At 44.1% G+C, this 22,293-nt stretch overlaps 1 protein-coding gene across 2 annotated transcripts in view; it reads right to left on the bottom strand.

Annotated features, from left to right (window-relative positions):
- The window catches only part of ARMH4 (armadillo like helical domain containing 4), a 107,190-nt gene extending 93,935 nt beyond the window's left edge, over positions 1–13,255 (bottom strand). The window contains exons 1-2 of one of the 2 annotated variants that reach the window (XM_084894828.1): positions 13,005–13,255; positions 1,362–2,796 (exon numbers count right to left, since the gene is read on the bottom strand). In XM_084894828.1, coding sequence (XP_084750954.1) covers positions 1,362–2,739 — 1,378 coding nt within the window. In that variant the 5' untranslated portion in view covers positions 2,740–2,796; positions 13,005–13,255. Of the gene's footprint in view, positions 1–1,361; positions 2,797–3,904; positions 4,121–13,004 lie in introns of those variants that run through there. The other variant, XM_084894827.1, reaches the window with a different exon arrangement.
- Between the last annotated feature and the right edge of the window lie 9,038 nt (positions 13,256–22,293).

Raw genomic sequence — 22,293 nt, 5'->3', positions numbered from 1 at the left:
GATAGAGAATTAGAAACATCAATCAGCTGCCTCCTGCACACCCCCTACTGGGGATGTGCCCACAACCAAGGTACATGCTTTTTTTTTTTTTTTTTTCTTGTTTTGGTTTTTTATTAATATATGTAGGGTGTCAGAGTGTGGCCCATAGTGGACACTCAATAAATATTTGTTAAACAAATACTGAAAATGAAGGGTACATGCCCTTGACTGGAATCGAACCTGGGACCCTTGAGTTCACAGACTGACACTCTATCCACTGAGCCAAACCAATTAGGGCAATAACTTACTTTTTCTTTTTAACAGAGATTCGAAGTCATTTTAAGGCAAATAACAAAATGAGTTCGTCTGTCTCCATCTATAACCCCTCAGTGAAAGAATTACAGTACTTAAATATCCTAAAATGCACAAAATACAGTTCCTTTAAATTCAGTTGCTGCCAGTTCTAATATTTGCTTCATGGGTGTCTCAGCTAATTTTCTTTGTCGTTGGGTGTCCTTGGATAACTAATAATAAGCACCAAGTGAGGGCTGATTCTGCCTACAGGTAAAAAGATTAGATATTTTATCTCATACCATCACCTCTTTCTCACCTCCCCAGTGAATATTACCCCTCAGAGAGGTGGGGGAGGGAGGGGACGGCTCTCAAGTTGCACAAAACCTTGCATAACAGACGGATGTGGGCAATGAATGCTACACAGCTGTAGCATCCAGCCAGGAAAATCCATGGGGTCTTTTCAGATTCTCGCGAATCCTTGAAATTTTAGGAAAGAAACTTCATGCATTGCTTGGAAACTAGGCTTCCCAGATTTCTGGTTCTGAGGGTGGTTTGTTTACACTGTGGCCACCAGGAAGCTATAGGCAATCCACCCGGGTAGAAAGCTAGGGGCACTCCAGAGGCTCATAGAGCATCCTGCACACCCAGGGTGTGACCCTCACTCCCGCCTAATGAGTTTCCCATGGAGGTAGGAGGTGGCATAGAGAAGTTACTTCTAAATCATCACTTTTTAAAAAATAAAACACCTAAAACTAGTACAATCCTAAATGACAATTATATTTCCATTTTAAAAAATTATAAAACCAGCCGAAACCGGTTTGGCTCAGTGGATAGAGCATCAGCCTGTGGACTGAAGGGTTCCAGGTTCGATTCTGGTCAGGGGCATGTGCATTGGTTGTGGGCACATCCCTGGTGGGGGTTGTGCGGGAGGCAACTAGTCGATGATTCTCTCTCATCAATGTTTCTGGCTCTCTATCCCTCTTCCTTCCTCTCTGTGAAAAATCAATAAAGTATATACATTTTTTAAAATGATAAAACCAAACTGAAGCACACCAAACTAAACAAAGCTTGTTTTTTGTTTCTTTTACCTTCAAATGCATTTCTCTGTGGTTGATAAGCCTCAGACTCATAGTCTGAGATGGGAACAGTGGTCTCTGAGAAAAACATGGCATCGTCTTCCATGGTGGGCTCCACGGAGTCTGCAGTGTTTGGAAACAGGTTCACAACAGAGACTTCTGTGTCTTCCATCGGGCTTGTGGGAGTGAAGGCAATCCGATCCGTGACGGCAGATGATCTCCCCTCCCCGTGTGCCATTAGCAGGGCCGGCTCCGAGTGTGGCTCCCCTTCAGGCAGCCCCAGACCCATCTGTGCAGCCTCTGTCCGAGCTTCGTCCCCTTCCACGCCTTCCACCCCATTAGGGCTTACTTGGGCTGTCGGGGACGTTTCCATTCTCATCGGAGTCTTTGTGTTGTCTCCAAGCCTTGGGGTCTTTATCTGGCTCACACTCTCTAATTTGGTGTCATCCCACTCATCGCCTGTGACAGAGGTGGCTGGAACAGCTGTGCTGACACTCACTGGGACTTCTGGGGCTCCCAGCAGGCTGTCAGTTTCTGCCTCAACACTCGGGCTGTACTCGGGGGTTGCAAGCCCGTGCGTGGTGGCAGTCGCCTCGGTATTACCAGCTGTCATCTGTGAGGGCTTCTCCCTATCAGACATGAGGCTTCCGGGCTCAGTGCCCGCTATGGGCTCTGCACCAGGAAGAGAAGTTATCCTTTGATCTGTGTCTGCTTCAGATTTGTCAGTCCTTGGACTGGTGGTTAGTATTTTGCTGGTATTCACATAGGATGAAGGTGAATGTCCCAGACTAGCGTCTCCCTGACTTTCAGTTGTAAACAACTGATTGTCCACAGAATTCAGAAAACCTTGTGTTGTTGCTCCGGCAGTCCCTTCTACAATGGGCTCAGTGTTGGTACTACTAAAGAGTTCCTCTTTCTCATCCACATCCCAAGAACCAGTTGCCACGACAGGGCTGTTCACCATGGCCTTGGGAAGCAGGCTTTCGGGAGACGTTCTCTCTGGCCGGCTGGAACCAACCACTTCTTCCCCTGGTGGGACCCCTGGCTCAGTAGCAGTGTGGACACCAGGGCTGTTAGGCTGCATGAGCCCAGCTCCTGTAGGAGGGGCCTCTTTGCTAAGTGGGGGAACTTTATTTAATGGCATTGCTGATGGTCCGGCTAATGCTATCATTGGATCTTCGGAGACCACGGGTTGGGGAATGCCCTTGGAAGCAATGGAGCTATTTTCTAGGTCATCCGTGTTTATCCTCTCAGGCTGCCCTCTTTTTTCATGAGCATGTGCTATCTCCCCTCTTTCCATTGTGGGGAAGGCCAAACATTGTGTGGCACTGTTGAGGAGCAGATGGCTACAGAAAGCCAGGCAGATGTACAATATTCTTGGTCTTCTCATAGTGGAAGAGAAATGTGCACATAAAGCGGCAGAGTTGACAACTGCAGTGATTGAGTCCTGCAGAAAAACAAAGCATATCCAACTGTCACACAAATATATTTTGTAAACAAGCCCCTTTGAAACGATGAGTTAAATAACCCCCTTGACTTTATGCTCAGAGATGGTGTGTAAGAGAGGACTGTTCTATTTCTTTGTACCTTTGAGACGTGGATAACCCAGTTCATTTTTCCCTTCTGAATTCTGCAGCTGATTTAATGTGATGCTCTCTGGAAAAAGGTACACATAGTTCAAATACTCAGTTCATTGTTTCCTAAATACCTACTTGAAATAAACTACCTTTGGAGTCACATTATTCTCTGCAAACTCCTCTATTAATCATGTAGTCAAGTGACTGTAGAAATGTCCAGGATATAAAAAGTAAATCTTACATTTACTTACATTACATTCGAAGAATGTTTTAAGTATATTTTAAAACTTAGAGGCCTGGTGCACGAATTAGCACACAGGTGGGGGTCGCTCAGCCTGGCTGGTGATCAGGGCAGACTGGGGCCAGAGGGACTGTGAGAGGTTGGCCAGCCGGCCTAGGGGAGGGACAGCCAGAGTTTAGCTGGCTGCAGGAGGTTGGCTGTGGGAGTGCACTGACCACCAGGGAGCAGCTCCTGCATTGAGCGTCTGCCCCCTGGTGGTCAGTGCGCATCATAGTGACCAGTCAACCAACCAACCAGTCACTTAGGCTTTTATATATACTAGAGACTCAGTGCACAAAAATTCGTGCAAGAATGGGCCTTCCTTCCCCTGGCTGCTGGCACTGCCTTTGCTCTGGCCTGGAGCTGCCTTTCTGCCTTCACTCTGCCTGGAGCCATCTTTCCGCCTTCCCACGCTGCCCAGAGGCTCAGAGTGGCTGTGATGGTACAGAACGCCTGTGTCGTCGCCATGACGATGACACAAGCATCCTTCCCCCAGCCACTCTGCACCAGTGTATGCAAATTAACCTTCCATCTTTGTTGGGTTAATTTGCATATTCACTCCTGATTGTCTGGTGGGCGTCACAAAGGTACTGTCAATTTGCATCTTTCTCTTTTATTTGTGTAGATAGATGTCTTCACAAAATACAGAATACCAGTTACATTCATGAGTTTTTAAAAAAACATAAATGAGTGCTCACTTTGGCTGAACTTTTCTAGATGAGGAAAGAGGAACCCCTGGATGCAGAGCTGAGGCATCTTGCCGAACTCCCAGCACCACATCAATGAGTCATCTTGGAAGCGGATCCTCTGGCCCCAGTCAAGCCTTCAGATGACTACAGCCCCATCTGACATCTCAACTACAACTTCTTAAGAGACCTTGAGCAAGAACCACAGAGTTAAGCTATTCCCAAATTCCTTCTGCACAGAAATGGGATGGGATAATAAATAAACATTTATTGCCACCAAGTTTGGAGCTAATCTGTTACACAAAAAGCTTGAATCCACAGTACTGTGGGAGAATACAGGAATGGGCTGATGTCATGAGGCGTCCTGGTGCCAAGTGCAGAAACACAACAGCATGTCAGGGAACATAAATTTAGCAGCAGTAAAACATCAAAGCCAGAGGTGACTAGGAGAAATATAAGCCACTGCCCAGCCCCTGCCAAGAATCCTCAGAGATAGTGAAATGTTAAATTTCCCTGTAGGTAGGATCAAGGCTTGAACCAATTTTATTTAAATATTGAATTGCAATGTCATATAGTTAGCATTGTTTTAAAAGGAGAGAATATGGAAAAGATATTTAACAGAGAGGGAATGGCATGGGCTATTAGTTATCACTTTAGATGAGCCAAAAAAATCCCAGTTCGTACCCAGGTAACAGATTTGGTAACAGTACTTGGCCTGCCGCCTCTATTTTCCTTCCTTAAAACAAAAATACATGAGAGCTGTAAAGCATGAGTGCTCATAGTTGATGACATCACACCTTCATATTTCTGTGCAAACAAGTTGAACTATGAAACCCTATATAGTGGAAGACATGAAAAAGCTACAAGACTCTGGTTCATTTCTGATCTGTTCAGAGAGCTGCCCTTTTCTAAACAAATATTTTTCCCATTCCATGAAATCTTACTAAACGTCCCAAAAGAGGAAAGGTGTGGCCTAAAAGCTTAGTCTACAAGCTCCCATGCTTCTGGATAAAAACCTGGGAGTGGGGGTGGCAGAGGAGCCCTAGACGGTTTGGCTTAGTGGATAGAGCCCCGGACTGTGGGCCAAAGGGCCCGGGTTGGATTCTGATCAAGGGCGTATACCTTGGTTGCAGGCTCCTCTCCAGGCCAGGCCCTGCTCTTGGCACAATCAATCTGTTTCTCTCACATCGATATTTCTCTCTGTCTTTTCCTCTCTCTTCCACTCTCTCTAAAAAAATTAATGGGAAAATATCCTCTGGTGAGAATTTAAAAAATACTAAATAAATAAATCTGAATTTTTTTTTTAAACCTGGGTTGGGAGGTGGGGGGACATAATGGTAGCAGTCAGGTTTAGAGGGTCATGGAATAGCATCAGAAAAATTATTCCTGACTCCTAGCTTCACTGTTGTTAAAACTTGCTATGTGAGCCCTGACTGGTTTGGCTCAGTGGATAGAGTGTTGGCCTGCAGACTGAAAAGTCCTGGGTTTGATTCCAAGTCAAGGGCACATGCCTGGGTTTGGGCTCAACCCCTAGTAGGGGGCTTACAGGAGGCAGCGGACCAATTATTCTCTCTCATCATTGATGTCTCTCTCTCTCTCTCTCTCTCTCTCTCTCTCTCTCTCTCTCTCTCTCTCTCTCTCTCTTCCCTCTCCCTTCCTCTCTGAAATCAATACAAAAAGAAAAATAAGTTTTAAAAAACTTGCTATGTGCTATTGGCCAAATGGCTTCAGTTTCTCCTTTGACAAAACAAGGAGTTAAAATAATCTTTGAAATTCCTTCTACCTCTCATTTTCACATTTTATCTATATGACATAAAATAAAAAACACAATATCTTTATATCCCCACAATTTTGCCACTGAGCGGGCAAAGGCACCCAAATGATTGAACGAATTTTATTTAATATGTTCTGGAGTCATGTGGACCCAGAGGAGAATTTTGTGATCAAATCAGCCTGGGCAGGGGAGAGGCAAAGAATTAAGATTTAGTATAACCTCAACTGCCTTCCCGAAACCAAGACTTCCTTCAAGGTTTTATTTTCGCCTAGCTCTTGAGCTTTAGAGTATTTGTGTGGAAGGAATTCTGCCATTGCCCTAAAAGACTTTACTTCTGTAATTAAGTGTTGGCCACCTGCTTTCTAAATCCAATTACAGCGGGAAAGTGGGGTGCACTGCTAGCCTACTCTATGCCTGTGTATTGTGGCCATATGCTCCTTCTCTCCGCTATTCACAAGGCCGCCTGAACTCTCAAAGAAGCAGGAAAGACAGCCTGCAGAAATGGCAGCAGGGAACACGCTGTGACTCAGATAAATTGGTAGATGACCTTCAAGTTTCAGGCCTTCCTCCATCTTTCAAACACGGAACAGCTTCACGCAGTCACTCCCATGAGCCTGGTGTCCCCCACTGGGAGTTGCAGGACATTAGAGAATAAATTTAAAAAGACTGACCATTGTCAATTCAATGACAATATTTCTAAACCTACATAACCACCTGCTACCATATTTTGAAGGCCTTGTCTTTTGTCCTCGGCATGGTATCCTCTCCCGGGCACAGAGGAAATGCTCAGTAAACACTGGCTGAACAAACAGATGAATGTCTATGGCTCGCTGCGCTGGGGGAGAAAAAGGGAAGGGGGACTTCATTGCCTATTAGAATCATTTGTCTCAGTGATACGAATATTTAGTAAACAAACAAAAGATTTCTCTAACGTTTCCTTCACACTGTAACTTTGGATGCTGCTTTCTCTTCATTGTATCCATCAGGGCAAATGAATTCACATAAAGAAACTCTAACCCAGTGGTCGTCAAACTCATTAGTCAACAGAGCCAAATATCAACAGTACAACGATTGAAATTTCTTTTGAGAGCCAAATTTTTTAAACTTAAACTTCTTCTAATGCCACTTCTTCACAATAGACTCACCCAGGCCGTGGTCTTTTGTGAAAGAGCCACACTCCAGGAGCCAAAGAGCCGCATGTGGCTCGAGAGCCGCAGTTTGTCCACCATGGCTCTAACCCAACTGCTAACTGATGGTGGATATTAGCTTCTAACAGCTTAAAAAGCATCCCTGCCAAAGCAAGTCAGGAGCACCTTGTCCATCACTCGCTATCAAGGTATGCTAATGGCCCAGCGGTCCTGCGGGCAGATAAGCTGTCCTGTCAAGCATTATCTCTGCCGATCTTAAATGGATACTGTCCAGAATCCCGATCTGTGTCAGGTCTAGGCATACTCGAGTTTCAAAGACACATGAAAGACAACATAAAAAAATAAGGCCTTAGCCATCTTGTTAGACTTAATCACCAGTTTTCTAAAACACTCCGCCACTATTTTTCCAATTAGAATTTATACTTGCGTTGTTTGGTGTATTACCCAAACACACACAAAGGGGACCAGCATGAGAAACATCCGCAGCAGTGACAATGCTACTTTTTTCAAAGGTAAGTGCACTGCAGGTGTAATTCATAAGGAACATGAGTGTTACCCTAAGAGTACTCAAGACATAAGAGGGCTGCGGAGTTTTGGGGGGGGGGAGGGAAAATGGCGACAATCTGCTTGATATTTTTATTTTCTGGGGATGAATACCATAAATAGCTGGTTTGGGGTTTCAGGAAGAAAGCTGCCTAACCTCAGATTCTCCTCCTCTACTGGAAGTTACTTGGAGGTCACCTAAAACACACCATCTTCTTCACCTACACTTCACCTACACGATGCTTTGCTGGGGGGAGAAGAGGGGAGACATTTCATTGCTTCATAGGATTGTGTGTCTCAATTATCTTAAAATAAACTCAATCAAAAATCCTCGGTGTCATCTTGAACTCTTCTCTCCTTTATATTTTAGATTCACAACTCCTATGGATCCTTCCTCACAGTATCTCTTGGAATTGCCCCTTCTGTCACATCACTGAAGTGTTATTATTTTAATTGCCTCCTAATTACCGTTTTTCAGACTCTCCTCTCCAATCCATTTCATACAATCCAGTGGTTTATTCTTAAGGATAAAAATGACAATAGCCAATAAAAAATGACTAGCATTTGGCGATGCTATAAATCAAGTGTTGTAAGTGCCTTGTATAAATTATCTTATTTAATCCTAACAATAACCTAATGCGATAGGTACCACCATCCATCTCCATTCTTTGTTGGATGAGAAAACTGCAGGCTGGTCAAGGAGAATTAACTTGCCTATGTGATCATGTCTGTTTCTAAACTTGTGAATTCTTTCAGACTTCCAGTTCCCTGCCTTTGCCACTACAACTCTCTGCCTTCCCAAAGTACATAAGGTCCCCAATCATACAACTGCCAAACTCCATATCTGTAATGCAACCCCACAGCACTAGTGCCCAGTGCAGACACCATCGCCAAGTGGGTATATTGCCCTCTTCTGTGCCATACTCCTTTCAGGTTCCTAAGTTTTGCTCACAGCACCACACTAGTCGGCGTTCCTTCCTTCTCCCCGACCCTAGATCACCACACCCTCCCCCCCCCACAACCCACCCACCCCCAGGTCACATCCTGTGTACTAACTTTTGTCACAAAATTGCCTCACCCATTCTCTTCCCACCCTTCTCCCACCTTCTCTAGCACAAATAATTATGTCTGTAATCTGATCACCTCAAATAAGGTAATGTTCCTTCCATACAAACACTGATCTTTTAGCTTCCTCTGCTTGCCATATAATTGCTAGGCACATAGAGGAGGTGTTCAATAAACATTTGCTGGCATGAAGTGAATATAAATAACCACTCAAGAATGTGAAAATGAATGTGACCAGAGTCTCCATTTTATATTGTAAAATTTTCAATGACATTTCATGGTCTATTCTATATAACTGAAGTATGGTAGCAACCATACTTAGGTGAAAACTGCTGTCTGAATTTTAACCCTGCTATTCTGGCTTCTGCACTCACTCACTTGCTTAAACAATAGGGTAGTTACCTCAGCTTCCAGATTGAGACCTGGAAGCTAAGGCAATTTTCCTGTGCCTGTGGACCAGGACCACAGGAGATCGATTCCCATTGACTCGGTAGTTCCAGAAGTTGAAACTGCAGATAACCTTTAGAGATTAACTTTGCTCAGTTTTGCTTCTATACTATCTGCTTTCGCAAGATAAGGCCACATTCCAATGTCCAGCAGGATGTGGCTGGGAACGACCCTGTGGGCTGTTCCCAGCATTTAGAATTTAGAATTTAGAACAAAGGAACATTTTTGTGGTTTAGACCTTTAAAAGGACTGCCTACATCTGGAACGGCAGGATAGTGAGGGTGGACTCCACCTGCGTGTGGTGCTCTCGCAGCCATCCTGGCCAGTTCAATAAATCCTTGCCTGCTTTTTTTAATCAATTAGCAGCCTCCAGTGGTCTTATTTTGACTCCAGGGTTCGACCCCACAACAATAATAAAAGCCTAATATGTTAAGTGTCCGTTCGTCCAGCTGTTCAACCAATCAAAGCATGATATGCTAATGATATGCTAAGGCTACCCAACCACTCGCTATGACCTGCACTGACTACCAGGGGGCAAACAGTTGACTGATCAACCAATTGCTATGATGCACACTGACCAGCGGGGGGCAGACAGTTGACCAGTCACTATGATGTGCACCAACCACCAGGGGGCAGACACTCCAACCGGTAGGTTAGCTTGCTGCTGGGGTCCGGCTGATCGGGACTGAGTGAGATGGGCCAGACATGCCCTGGAGCCCTCCAGCAGTCCCTTTCCAACTGGCCAACCTCTCAGGTCCCTTCCTGTCCTGATCATGCACCAGTGGAGTCCCTCAGCCTGGCCTGTGCCTTCTTGCAATCCAGGCTGAGGGACCCCAAACCCTAAGTGCACAAATTTTGTGCACCAGGCCTCTAGTCCATATATAACTGTATGTCATGTTCTTCACGTAGTCAATTTTGGCTACGTTGACAACATATTATTTTAATAATAGTAATAACTTCCGTGTTATCATCTCTGTTATATTTTAGGTTTTCAGTGTTTATTTCATTTTAAATACTAGATCAACAGTAACAAGTGACAAGTGTCAGAGCTTCAGGTCAACTTTCTTCCCAGTTACCATCTCACCTTTAAAAACCCAATTACTGATTCTGTGATTGATGAGGGAACAGGAAACCCTTTCCCTTCCTTGTCTGTGTCTTGATCATCTTTCTTTTGTGTGTTTTTCCTGACTCAATGATGAATGTGTCATTGCCTTACCTTTTCTTGTAATCCTGAAGGTCCTCACTGCCAAAGCTTTTTCCTTTGTCTAGACTAGAGCAAAGCTATCAAGACTCTGACCCCATTATCCCAACGGTGGCACACGGCATTAAGGTACCTTCCAATTCATTGTGTTTTTGACAACCATCAGTGGCCTGATACTGTGGCTTTAAGATCATCAGTCCCCAGTCATTTTTCACTATAAATTAAGTAGCTGGAATGACTGATGATCCTTTCAGCAGCATGTCTGACCACAGAGGAAGGAGGGAGAATAGAGTAACCACAAGGAAAAGCATGGTCCCCCAGGAGCAGGGTAAGTGGGCTGGGCAAGACGGTTACTCTGGCAACTCCCTGCTCAGGGCTTCCCGTTCCTGCAGGTCTCCACTAAGTTCCACACGCTGAGCCCACAGCTCCATCCTCTGCACTGTAGCACTGGAGACAAGGGAAGATGTCTGTGCTTTTCACCCCGCCCACATCGTCTTATTCCGAGTTAAAAGAAGCTAGATTTGAAGACTTAAACACTGGCTTGAAGTTCCAGCTCTACCTTAGGCAACAAAATCACTGAAACTCGGTTTCCTCGTTGCAAAATGGAGACAAGAATGTTTCTTCTGTTTTCTTCAAAAAGCGAAAGAAAACCCAAGAAAGTGAAAATAGATATGAAAATGGTTTGAAGAATGTAGTCATATCAGCTTGGTCCTGACATGCACTGCCCTCCAACTACAGAAATGTAAGCAATTTGAAGCATCCTTAACATTCTTTTTCCTCCTCGCTATGTCCCTGGAACCTCGCCTTTCAGCTTCTCATACAAAGTGGCCAGGGAATCATCTCATGTTTGCAGAATCCCGCCCTAATCAATCTTGATCAGCAAGCTCCTGTCCATCCATCATACAATTATTTTCAATGACCCAATCTGACACTTCATTTCTGCTCTTTGTGCTTCACAAACCTCACTGGCTCTACAAGGTCTCTAAGTAGTAGCTGCAATTAAGGAGAAGGTAATTCAAATCCCCAGGTAGACATTTCAAGGAATAAACATCGTAGGCAACATTTCAAACAGAAATTTGATTCAGACACTCTCCTTATAATCACCAAGTATACCCAACAAGAAAAAAAACAGGAATGACCACGCATCTTGGTAGGAAATGGGTTTCATTTTACGGAGATTAAACCCAGGTTCTCTTAGAACACCAGCTTCCCTATTGTGAGAATCAACAACATTCGGTGAACAAAAATACAATTCCATACACAAATTTTTCAGACAAACTGCTGAATACACAGTGCAGACACCGTTAGTCAAAGCGTGGAACTGGGTAAGCCCAGCTTCCTCCTATGGATGCCATACTTGGATTTAGCATCAAACCGTATCAGTAGAACCAAATTATGACCTTGAAAAATGTAGCACAAAATGCCAGAACATAATGATAAGAAACTTCCTATGAAAACAAAGACAAATCCGCATCACCCTGGTTAGCTGTTGCTGTAGCTACACTAGACTCCCTCAGCCTTGGGAGTTTTGTGAATAAACACAATCCCTATCAAGTCTGCCGCATAAGTGTCTGGCTCATCCTTAGGACAAATGTAACGACTCTGCCTTGTTCATAAAAGTAAGCCTACCCTAAAATCTCTACTGTGTGTAAAAAATAAGTACCAATGTTCTGATGCTGTGAGACCTTACCCCAGCTTTGAGTTTCTTTCAATAGATGCTAGTGAGGTTCTGCGGGCCAGGGAGCAAGTCGGTGTGTGACTCTGTAGGCTCTTGGCTTACATGAGATGCCTTGGAGCCCAGCAGCATCCCTTGTGACCAGGAAAATACACAAAAAGGGGGGGGGGGAGGGAGGCAGGCACATTCTGGCCACACGTTTTGCTCCCTATAAAAGAAATCCTTCAGAGGTCTATGGGTGGATTTGTGAACCACTCCCTCTCCCCTTTAAGTTTCAAACTAAAACTTCCAAACGAGGAAGGCAGACACTTGAAAGCAGCCTCTCTCCTCTCCTCCACCGCAGCTCTGCCCTGAAACGAGGTGCCAGGATCCTGGCAGACCCTTGGGATCAGCTTGGGACGGCAGGATTCTCATCTTTTAAGAACTCCAGCACTTAAAAGTCCTCGGCTGCTTCCTCAGCAGCCAGGGCTCCCCATGTTCAGAATCTGCACAGGTCGGGTTCTGTCAGTGCCCAGGACGTACCCGAGACATCTGGGCACCTCCAGGCGGCACCCCCAACAGCCCTCCTGGAATCTCAGGCAGAGCCTGACCTCCGCGTCTAATCCGCAGGCCCTCCCTCCAATTCAGTGCCCTTTTTTCTAAGGAGCATCCTCCAGCCAGGGGACCGGCCAGTGTCTGAGCTAGGAGGTTCAGTGACACCTCCGCGCTAAGCACTCAACTGTTTGTTTTCTGCAAAGTAACAAACAACACATTTCGGGGGCCACCGCGGCCAGCCCTCATTGGCTCCCCGGCCGCTGGGCACCGCTTGGCAGCGGGGACCCTGCGATCGATGCTTTGAAAAGAGCAGATCGCAGCCTTCGGGAACTTCTCTATCACCGCTGCGAGATCGGGATGGGAGGAAGGGAGGAAAGAGAAGCCCACACAAAAGCAGCTAGTCCTGCAAGCTCCGCCAGCACAAAGGCCCGCTTGCCTGCCGGTGCGGAGCGGGGAGGCTGGGCTGGGCTGCGCTGGGGCGAAGCGGGCGGCGGGTCCTCCGAGGCCTGCGCCGCGCCCAGCGCTGGCGGAGCGGCCCCCGCGCACCCCGCGCCACGCACCGCGGTCCGACTGGGGCGCAGGGCGCACCGCCCCGGACGGCCGCGCTCCCCGGACAGCGCAGCTCCCGGGCGACCCCCCGCTGCCCGGGGCTGGGGCTCCGTCTCTCCTCGGCCCTGGGTCCGCAGCCACGGCCGCCCGAGGGGCAGGCGCCGGGCTGTCCTCACCTGTGCGCCTTCAGCCCAGCAGCGCGCGGAGAGCGGCGCCCGCGCTCGGCATCCCCGCGGCGGCCCCTGCAGCGCTGGCGGCCCGCTCCTCGCTCTGCGATGCCAAGGGGGAGGGCGCTCCGCTTTGTTGCTTATTCATGAGGCCGCCCTTTCGGCTAGGGATTGGACGGACGACGTGCCCGCCCCGGCTCCGCTGCCCCGACACCCGATGCGATGCGGTCGCCCCACGCCCCTCGGAGCCCGCACACCCGCCTCTGCTTTGGCGCTGGGGACGGAGCGGCGGGGGCGAGTCCCGCTCGGGGCGGGGCGCCGGAGTCCCCCCCTTTCCCGCGACCCCCCACCGGGCTGCCCTTCTTGGAAGCCTGGGCTTCTGCGGCAGCTTTCCCTCTGTGTGTGCGGGGAGGAGAAACCAGGCTCCGTCTTTTCGCTCTAAGAGCTCGAATTTCTCCGGCCCTTGGTTAGGGCAAAGGGCGCGAGGAGGGGGCTGGAGGACGTTCCTTAGGGAAATGGTGCCGCGCAGCCCTGCCCCTAAACAGGACCCCGTAAACTAGCCCTACACAGAGTGTTCCTTTTCTCAGTCATTCAGAGAAGTTGAAAATAAGTGCTACTAAGGGGTCTCGGTTTGTTGAGCCCTTTGCTCCTGTCGGGCACAATGCTGTATGTTTCCTTCCCTCATCACCGGCTTGATCTGCCCAATAACCCTGAAAGGGCGATTTGGGTAATCCCCATTCGTTAGGGGAGCAGGTTGAGGCTGAAAGCTATAGAACTTGCCCAAGGTCTTATGGCTAATGGCGGGTTATTCATTACCTCCTTCCTTAGTATCTCAGGGACTGTTTTATTTTTCTATTACTCCTAGCTGTAGGTAAAAAAAAAAAAAAAAAAAAAAAAAAAAAAAAAAAAAAAAAAAAAGGTGTCAGGAACGAGGGGTCCATTCTAGAACAATCCTCACAATACTTTCTATTTGCAAAGCACCTTCCACGTGCCTTCTCTCTTGTACTTATGACTACCTTCTTTTAAATAGCTGTCTTAGTTCTGATTCAGTTATTTGTAAACTCCTTGAAATCAGAGTAAGAGCTCCTTCACCTTTGACCCCCACACCTAACACAAGGCACATCTGTGTGCTGTTATCTTATCTATTCCACCCCTCTTTAGAAGATATTATCTTTGTATTTCTAGAAAGGTGGTCAACAAAGTTGCTAAATGGAATATTGAATTGACTCTATAAGCTATGTTTTTTATGTGTATTCAATGCCTTTCCCTAACCCCTTCCCCACCCCTTACAACACTGGTACATGGCAGTGATAATAAGATCCGCTCTTCTGCCCAGCAACACACAAACTGTAAATCAGGAGACGTGTTCTCTAAAAGTCAAATCAGTAGATCCACAGGTAATGGATGTTGTTAACCTTTTATAGGTGAAGCAAGAAATTGTATGTGTGCATCAAAGAGTTTGGGAACATTCAAAATTACAATCAGGGTAAGTAAGCAAGGAAGTTCAGGAAGGCAGTTTTGGGGTTGCCATAGTTAGTAAGTAAAAATATAGAATTTTGATTCAGTATTTGGGACATACTTTTGCAAAAAAAAAATTATTTATTTTGTGTCTGAAATTCAAATTTAACGGGGCATTCTGTATTTTATCTGGTTTACTTTGCAGTATTAGGTGATTTCTTTGTTCTGGTTGGTAAAAACCTTTAGTAGGGAGCTGTCATGCTCGGACTGAGCCATGACAGAGCCACATACAAGTCCCAGCTTAGAGGTCAGAGCCCTCCTAGCAAGTCCTCCCTTGTTCCTAGGTAGCTAATGGGCTGTATGAGGCACAGCAAGTGCTGCCAAAACAAGTCTTGAGTAAGGAAATAGACTTGAAATTCACAAGAACATTGTAAACATGTTGACTGCTCCCCTTTATTTTATAGTCAGAGCTTTGTGTGCTCTGACTATAAAATAAAGCTTTGGCTTATAGGCTGGGTCACTGTTTCCTCATCCAGGCAGTGATCCACCTGGTCCCAACTGTATTCTCTTGTCTGTCTTCTTTAATCCTTCACCGCCTCTTCTCAGGTTCACCTCCACGGTGCTGGAAGAAGTTCACTTTATGTCAGAAAAGAATTGGTCACATATAGCAAAGGACAGGACAATCAGTCCCAAGAGCCAGGAGTGGACAATGCCCATTCAAATGCCACCCAGAGGGGAGAGTTTTGGCAATGCAGGCTTGAGCATTAGGGTGTCCTTGGTAAAGCTATCACTAAATTGAGTAGAAATCCTTCACAGGATATCAGCTAATTCTCTTTATTCTACTTCACAGATACCAAGTAACTGACACTTTGATTTCCCATGTATAATGCCCGTAAGGCACTGCTGAAATGAGATATGTGAGCTGGATTGTGTGTGTGTGTGTGTGTGTGTGTGTGTGTGTGTGTTTGGAACAAACCTACTTCTGATGCCCACAAAAGAATGGGTTTCTGGTCTCACAAAAGTGAGAACAAGACCGTGAGTGGAGCTAACATTACCAAGGTAAGTGCCACTTAACAGCTCACACAAGAGCTCTTGACAAGCAGCCTACAGGACCTCCCCAGACTCGGCACCACTGTTTCCTGGGCATGTATTTTGTTTTAGTTTGTTCAGTTTTGTTTTCATTTGAAATTACATGAGAGACAAATACATGAGGCAACAGAACAAAATGAAATGAAAGAGACCCATGAGGAAAAAATCTTCCTGGAAGGCTGAGTTTACCTAGAATAGCCTCAAAACCTTTCCTGTCATCCCGTGATTTCCCCCTCCCTTTATTTTTGAGCCTCTAAAACTCCTTCTTGGCTTCCATTGTTCCTATAGGCTCCCAAGGCACCCAACAAGGAGGTCCAGGCAGCTTCTTAGGTACAATAGGGGTCTTCTACAAATTGGATGTTCTTCACCACAAAATTGTCTTTCCTTTCTGGCCTTCACTTTTATGAACATGAGCTTTTCAGCATCTCCCAATGGTCTCTGCCCAACTGCTCCCTGACTCTCATTCTTGTTTGGAGACTTCCTGATCGCTTTTAATTTTTTAAGTTGAAATTCCCAGGAGCCAAGTCTAGTGTAAAATAGTATTGCTAAGTATACTCTACTCACTCTGGATATGCAATAAATATTTGAATGGCAATGGTTATGGTGATGATGATGTAAATAATGGTAATATTGTTAGAATCCGTTTCAGTAATTCTGATAGATGTTTTCATTGCATCTGAAACCCTCAGAACATTTGATGTGACTATTTCAGTGAAAATGAGCTTAGATTTTTACCTCCTACTAAATTGTCTTAAGTATGCAATTTATTGGGAAGATAAGTAGGTAGGAGGAATCCAATAACAAATTATTTTCCTTAAACAAAGCCTTAGAACAGCAAGTTTTTATACATGGTAGTTGTTTTTAACTCTCAACATGAGTTCACTATATTAACCTATAATATTCAACTCTTATTATGTAAATACCCAGAATTCTCTTACTTCCCCCAAGAAATCTATTATTATTGTAAAAGCAGAATATTACATGCTTTACATTTCCTTATTTTTAAAAAAATTGTTACTTTCTATATTCCCTTATTAACTGTTAAATTTCTTTAAGCCCCAAATGTTCTTATTCGGTTCTAACAAAAGTTTTTATGCTGTTGCCTTGAACAAAGCAAGATAAGAGAGGAAGGAATAACTAATGCAGATACACAAACAAATTTTCTAAATAGTACATCTATTTGAAAAGATACTTTTTATATAAAGCCAAGGGTGAAAACATTTACAAAAAAGAAATCTTGTCTTTTTCTTTTTTTGGCAGTCATGAATAAAGTCCTTGTGAAACTGTTTGTAAAAATTCTTTTAAAGAGAGTTGAACATTAAAGGTTTAATGTCTCCTATGAATTAGACTCTTTAATCCTAAATGATTTGGTCATCATGAGTAACTATATTCAAAATGGTGTCTATAGCTATAGAAAATATATGAATTGCTCTTTACTATGTCAGACAAGAGTCTTATCTCCACCCATGTCTCTTTTTCTCTATGCCTAATGGTAAATAAATTGATGACTTTAATGGATTTCTTATCCTAAATAATGGGCATGAAGTATTTATTATTAACATAATGGTATGCATATTTTCTGCCTATGGTGCCAAGAAATATTTACTCTTACAAGAAATATATGCCTTTACCAAGGATAGAATTAAAGAAAATTACTTTACTAAGGAATAGCAGAGCTCAAGCTCAAGGAATCATTCTTATAAGAAAGAGTTCTTGAAGTCTGGAATAGATTAGTGAATGACATTATATACAGTGGTGCCTCGCATAAAGAAAGCCTCGCACTGCGAACGCTGCACACAACGAACTTCATTTCATGATTCATACAACGAACTTCGTTTCACACAACGAAGTCGCCCGAGCTTCCACGACCACTTTGCCCGAGCAAAGGACATCATCACAGTGGCCCAAAGGTTGGAATTAGAGGTAGAGGAAGAGGATGTAGAGGAGCTTATTGAGGAACACGAAGAAGAGCTGACAACTGAAGAGCTCCAAGCACTTCTGGTCCAGCAACAGGACAATGCTCAAAGGGAAGCGTCATCTGATAACGAGGAGCAACAATCAAACAATCAACCAATCCCAACTGCTGACATCAAGAACATCCTGGTCAAATGGAAAGCAGTTCAGGAGTTTACCAATGCCCACTATCCGGATTCAGCTGAAGCAAACAGGATCAACGATCTTTACTCCGATACTCTTGTCCGTTATTTCCGGCAGATGTTGGAGAAAAGAGAAAAACAAACGACTTTGGACAGGTTTTTCATAAAACCATCGGCCAAAAAAGCAGAAAATGGATGAAGATGTGCAAGATTCGGTAGACTCTACTTAGTCTGTCTTAAAATTTAAAAAATGTGCGGTTTTTTTTTAAAAAAATTATGTTTTTAGATGTATCTAAATAAAAATAATAACAAAAAATTTATCTTTTTTATGTCATCTTAGCATATTTTATGCTACAGAACGAATTATTTTTTTTAACATGTATTGTTATGGGAAAACGCGTTTCACATAACAAACTTTTCGCATAACAAACTTGCTCCTGGAACGAATTAAGTTCGTTGTGTGAGGCACCGCCTCGCATAACGAACGCCTTGCACAGCGAACTTTGGACAGGTTTTTCATGAAACCATCGGCCAAAAAGCAGAAAATGGATGAAGATGTGCAAGATTCGGTAGACTCTACTTAGTCTGTCTTAAAATTAAAAAAAGTGTGTGTTTTTTTTAAAAAAATCATGTTTTTAGATGTATCTAAATAAAAATATGTCATCTTAGCATATTTTTTTATGTCATCTTAGCATATTTTATGCTACAGAACGAATTATTTTTTTTTTAACATGTATTGTTATGGGAAAACGCGTTTCACATAACGAACTTTTCACATAACAAGCTTGCTCCTGGAACGAATTAAGTTCGTTGTGTGAGGCACCACTGTATTCTCTTTTGTTCTAAGTTTTTAAAAAAGGATAAATTTTGGAAGATGGCAGCATAAGTAAATGCCTGTACTCCCTACCTCCCACAGCCACATCAATATTACAACTAAAATACAGAACAACCATCATCCAGAATCACTAGAAAGCTGTTTGAATGGAAGTCCTAAACTAGAGAAGTAAAGAAGAAAGCACACCGCCTGGCCAGTGTGCTCAGTGATTGAGCGTCAACTTGTGACCTGGGAGGTCACAGTTCAATTCCTGGTCAGGGCACATGCGCAGGTTGCAGGTTCAGTCCCCAATGTGGGGCATGCAGGAGGCAGCCAATCAATGATTCTCTCTCATTATTGTTGATTCTATCTCTTTCTCCCTCCCTTCCTCTCTGAAATCAATAAAAATATTTTTTAAAAAGAAAAAGAAGAAAGCATATTGACACTGGTAGGAGGTGTGGAGGCACTGAACTGGCTGCTCCAGCACCCGCGTGTGCCGCTTTTTAACCAGGAAGGAGATCATCTCTGTAGAGGCCACCCTGAGGAGCACAGGGTCCCAGCCCCACACCAGAGGCCTAGCCCAGGGTCCCAGAGCTGGGAAAAGAATTCCCTACAAGCAGTAAGAACTATGGGCTATAAAAACCAATGCGGATTGGGACTCAGTGACACAAAAGCTACTGGAGACACAACTATTCCTCTTAAAAGGCCAGAACCATGAACTGAACTTACAAGGTCCTATTTCCTCTGAGCTCCAGTGCTGGGCAAGGCTCTGGGGGACATAGACACAGACGGGGAGGAACAGGATTGTCTGGCATTGGGGCAGGAACTCAGGGGCAGCTTTCTCCCAAGCAGAGAAGTTTGCAGAGATCATTGTTCCTAAGCTGGGACTTCCCACTCACAGGGTTAACTGGCAGCCATTTCTGTTTGTTCCACCCTTGTGATTCCCTAAGACCCTGCCACAGCCAATTGATAACCCCACCCAAGCTGCTGGCAGCGGCTTTTGCATATGAATGGCCTTTCCTTGCTTAGGGTAAAATCGCTCAAACAAGCTGCATCTGGGTCAGGGAGCCCCAAACCTATCATAAGTCCCAAGACCAGGCACCAACACCAGCCTGCCTTGCTTTATAGCTGAGCCTCATTTGGGCATTTCCAAACCCAATACAAAGAGGAAGAATCTGCAGATCTCTCTGTAGCTCCTGCTGGGTAGCCCCAGGCAGTGGCTGACTTTGCACTTCCTTGGAGACCCAAGAGCCAGTGTACCCAGTGGTCAGTGTCAGACCATATCAGATTACAACTCTACTCATCCAAAAGGGACACACTCAGGGGCAGACTCACTGAGTACCAAAACCCCCCTGAAGCAAGTTTTGCTCCATAAGAGTGTCTCCTGCACAGCAGCTTTCCCACTGTAGTCTCAGCTGGTCCTCACAGCCAATTGGCTTGGAGGTCAATTCCTCCCAGTGACACCATCAGCAATCAAATCTCAACTACAACAAGACTGTGCTCAGAGCCCACAAAGGGGTGCACCTAGAGCTCCCACTCAGGTGACTGGGGAGGCTTAGTCACTGGGCCCTACAGGACACCTACTACACAAGGCCACTCTACCAGCTCAAGGACACATAGCAGCTCTACCCAGTATATAGAAACAAACACAGGGAAGCAGCCCAAATGCAGAGTCAGGGAGGCATATCGAAAATTAAAGAAATAGACAAGAGCAGACTACTGGATATAGAGTTCAAGAATCTTCTAGACACCTCAAAAAAATGGAAAAGGACTAGTTAGAAATTAAGCATATAAGCATACATTGACTGAAATTGCCAATAATCTCAACAATAAAGATTTTTTAAAATAATAAAATAAAATAAAAAAGGATAAATTTCATCCTGGTTGGGTTGGGGTTTCTGATAAAACACCATTAGTTCACTTAACAAGGAAATAATAAGTATAGTTGCAAATGTGGGAAAACTAGCAAATATATTTAACCTGGCTAACTGTATTATTGTTTACTATCTGCCTTCCAACAAAATTTTTTTTATTTTACTTTTTTAAAATATGATTCAGCCCAACTGGCAGGGCTCAGTGGTTCAGCGTTGATTGATGAACCAAGTCATGGTTTGACTCCTAGTCAAGGTACATGCCCGGGGTTGTAGGCTCTATCCTCAGGAGGGGGCGTGTTCGAGGCAGCTGATCAATGATTCTCTTTCATCATTGATGCTTCTATCTCTCTCTCCTTCTCCCTTCCTCTATGAAATCAATAAAAAAAATATTTTAAAAATATGATTCAGGCTGGGATGGGTGTGGATCAGTTGGTTGAACATAGTCCTATGCACAGATGGTCGCTGGTTTGATTCCAGGTCAGGGCACATGCCCAGGTTTCCAGGTAGGAGGTATGTAGGAGGCAGCTGATCCATGTTTCTCTCTTTCATTGATGTTTCTCTCTCCCTCTTTCTAAAATTAATTTAAAAAAAAATTTTTAAATAAATATATGATTGGGTATTAATATCATATTCAGGATACATAGTGTACATTCAATCTGCAGCACATTGACAGCAAAATCAGAGGACAGATTATTATCAATAGAGTATCAATACCATGTAATGAGCTATACTTGGGGCTCATAATCAGAATAATACCAACAACTTGAACACTGGCTTACCAAGGTTTAAATATGGCATGGAAATCAGTACCTCAGTACCCCAAAAAAAGACTTTGCTTTCAGAGTAACACTCAACCTCCCGTTACATTCCTGATTCCTATACATTTTGACTAATTCTCCTGGCCAAACTGTCTTAGATGACAGGAGAATTGAGTTTGTGACTCACAGTCATTAAGCAATGAGCAGTCCATTATTTAATGCTATTATTTTTGGCATTGAGTTTAGCTGCATGATTAATCAATCAATAAGTGTTTTTGTGTTGTGGAAAGTATTGGTATGGGTGAAGATACCTAACTGAACAAACTTTTCTTCCAGATCTCAAAAGTAGTGGAGAGGAAAAGGTTGTACACACATACACATTACCGACAGTACCTAATATAAAATTTCCTCAGACACTTCTTCAGTGATATAAGTGTGGTACTGAACGTCATCATCTTTTTTCATAGTACTACTACAGAGAGGGAATATCTATTAGAGCCTATGTGGGAACTCCATGTCTTAATATAGTCAGGGCATGTTGGTTATGTAACCACCTTCCCCGCAGAAACTGCAAGTTGTCTGAATTAAGACTGTGTTTTATGTAGTCTCACATCTCCCACTACACCTACGGCAGTGCCTGACTTAGCAGCTGCTCAGAAAGAATTTGTTGACTATTTAATTATGGCCATAAGCTTATTACCAAAATAAACACTGTAATGCTCATCATTTTACTATGAAGCACAAACTGATTGCTACTCACTTAGAAAGGACATTGGACCAGCTTCAGAATGAGACATATTACCCTCACACAAATTAAGAGAATATATTCCAATGTAAGTTGCTCTGAGACTCGGAATTTAAATATTTGTATATCTTATGAAAAGGGGTGTAAAAATATTTACATGTATATGGCCTGTCTGAAACCAGAGAACTGGGCCAGTTGATATTCATGTTTCAAATCCCTTTCTAAACACAAATCTTCAACCTTTGTAAGGGTAAAGTTCACATTCATTTAAAGAGAAGTTGCACATGAACAAGAAATACCTTGTGTGTAAGATTTCAAAAAAGGCAGGGGAAAGCTGTTCCAAGTGGAATCCAAAATCTACATTCCATCCGGGTTCAAATCCTTAGAAACAGCCTCAGCAATATGTTTTGTTTTATTTATTTTTGTTAAGACCTACAATATAAAGTAAACATAAAAGGTGCATT

The sequence above is a fragment of the Pipistrellus hanaki genome (genome assembly GCF_964339955.1).
Source record: "Pipistrellus hanaki genome assembly, chromosome: 1".
NCBI classification, from domain to species: domain Eukaryota; kingdom Metazoa; phylum Chordata; class Mammalia; order Chiroptera; family Vespertilionidae; genus Pipistrellus; species Pipistrellus hanaki.
Note: the sequence above shows the minus strand (reverse complement) of the source record. Positions and strands in the feature narration are given on the sequence as shown.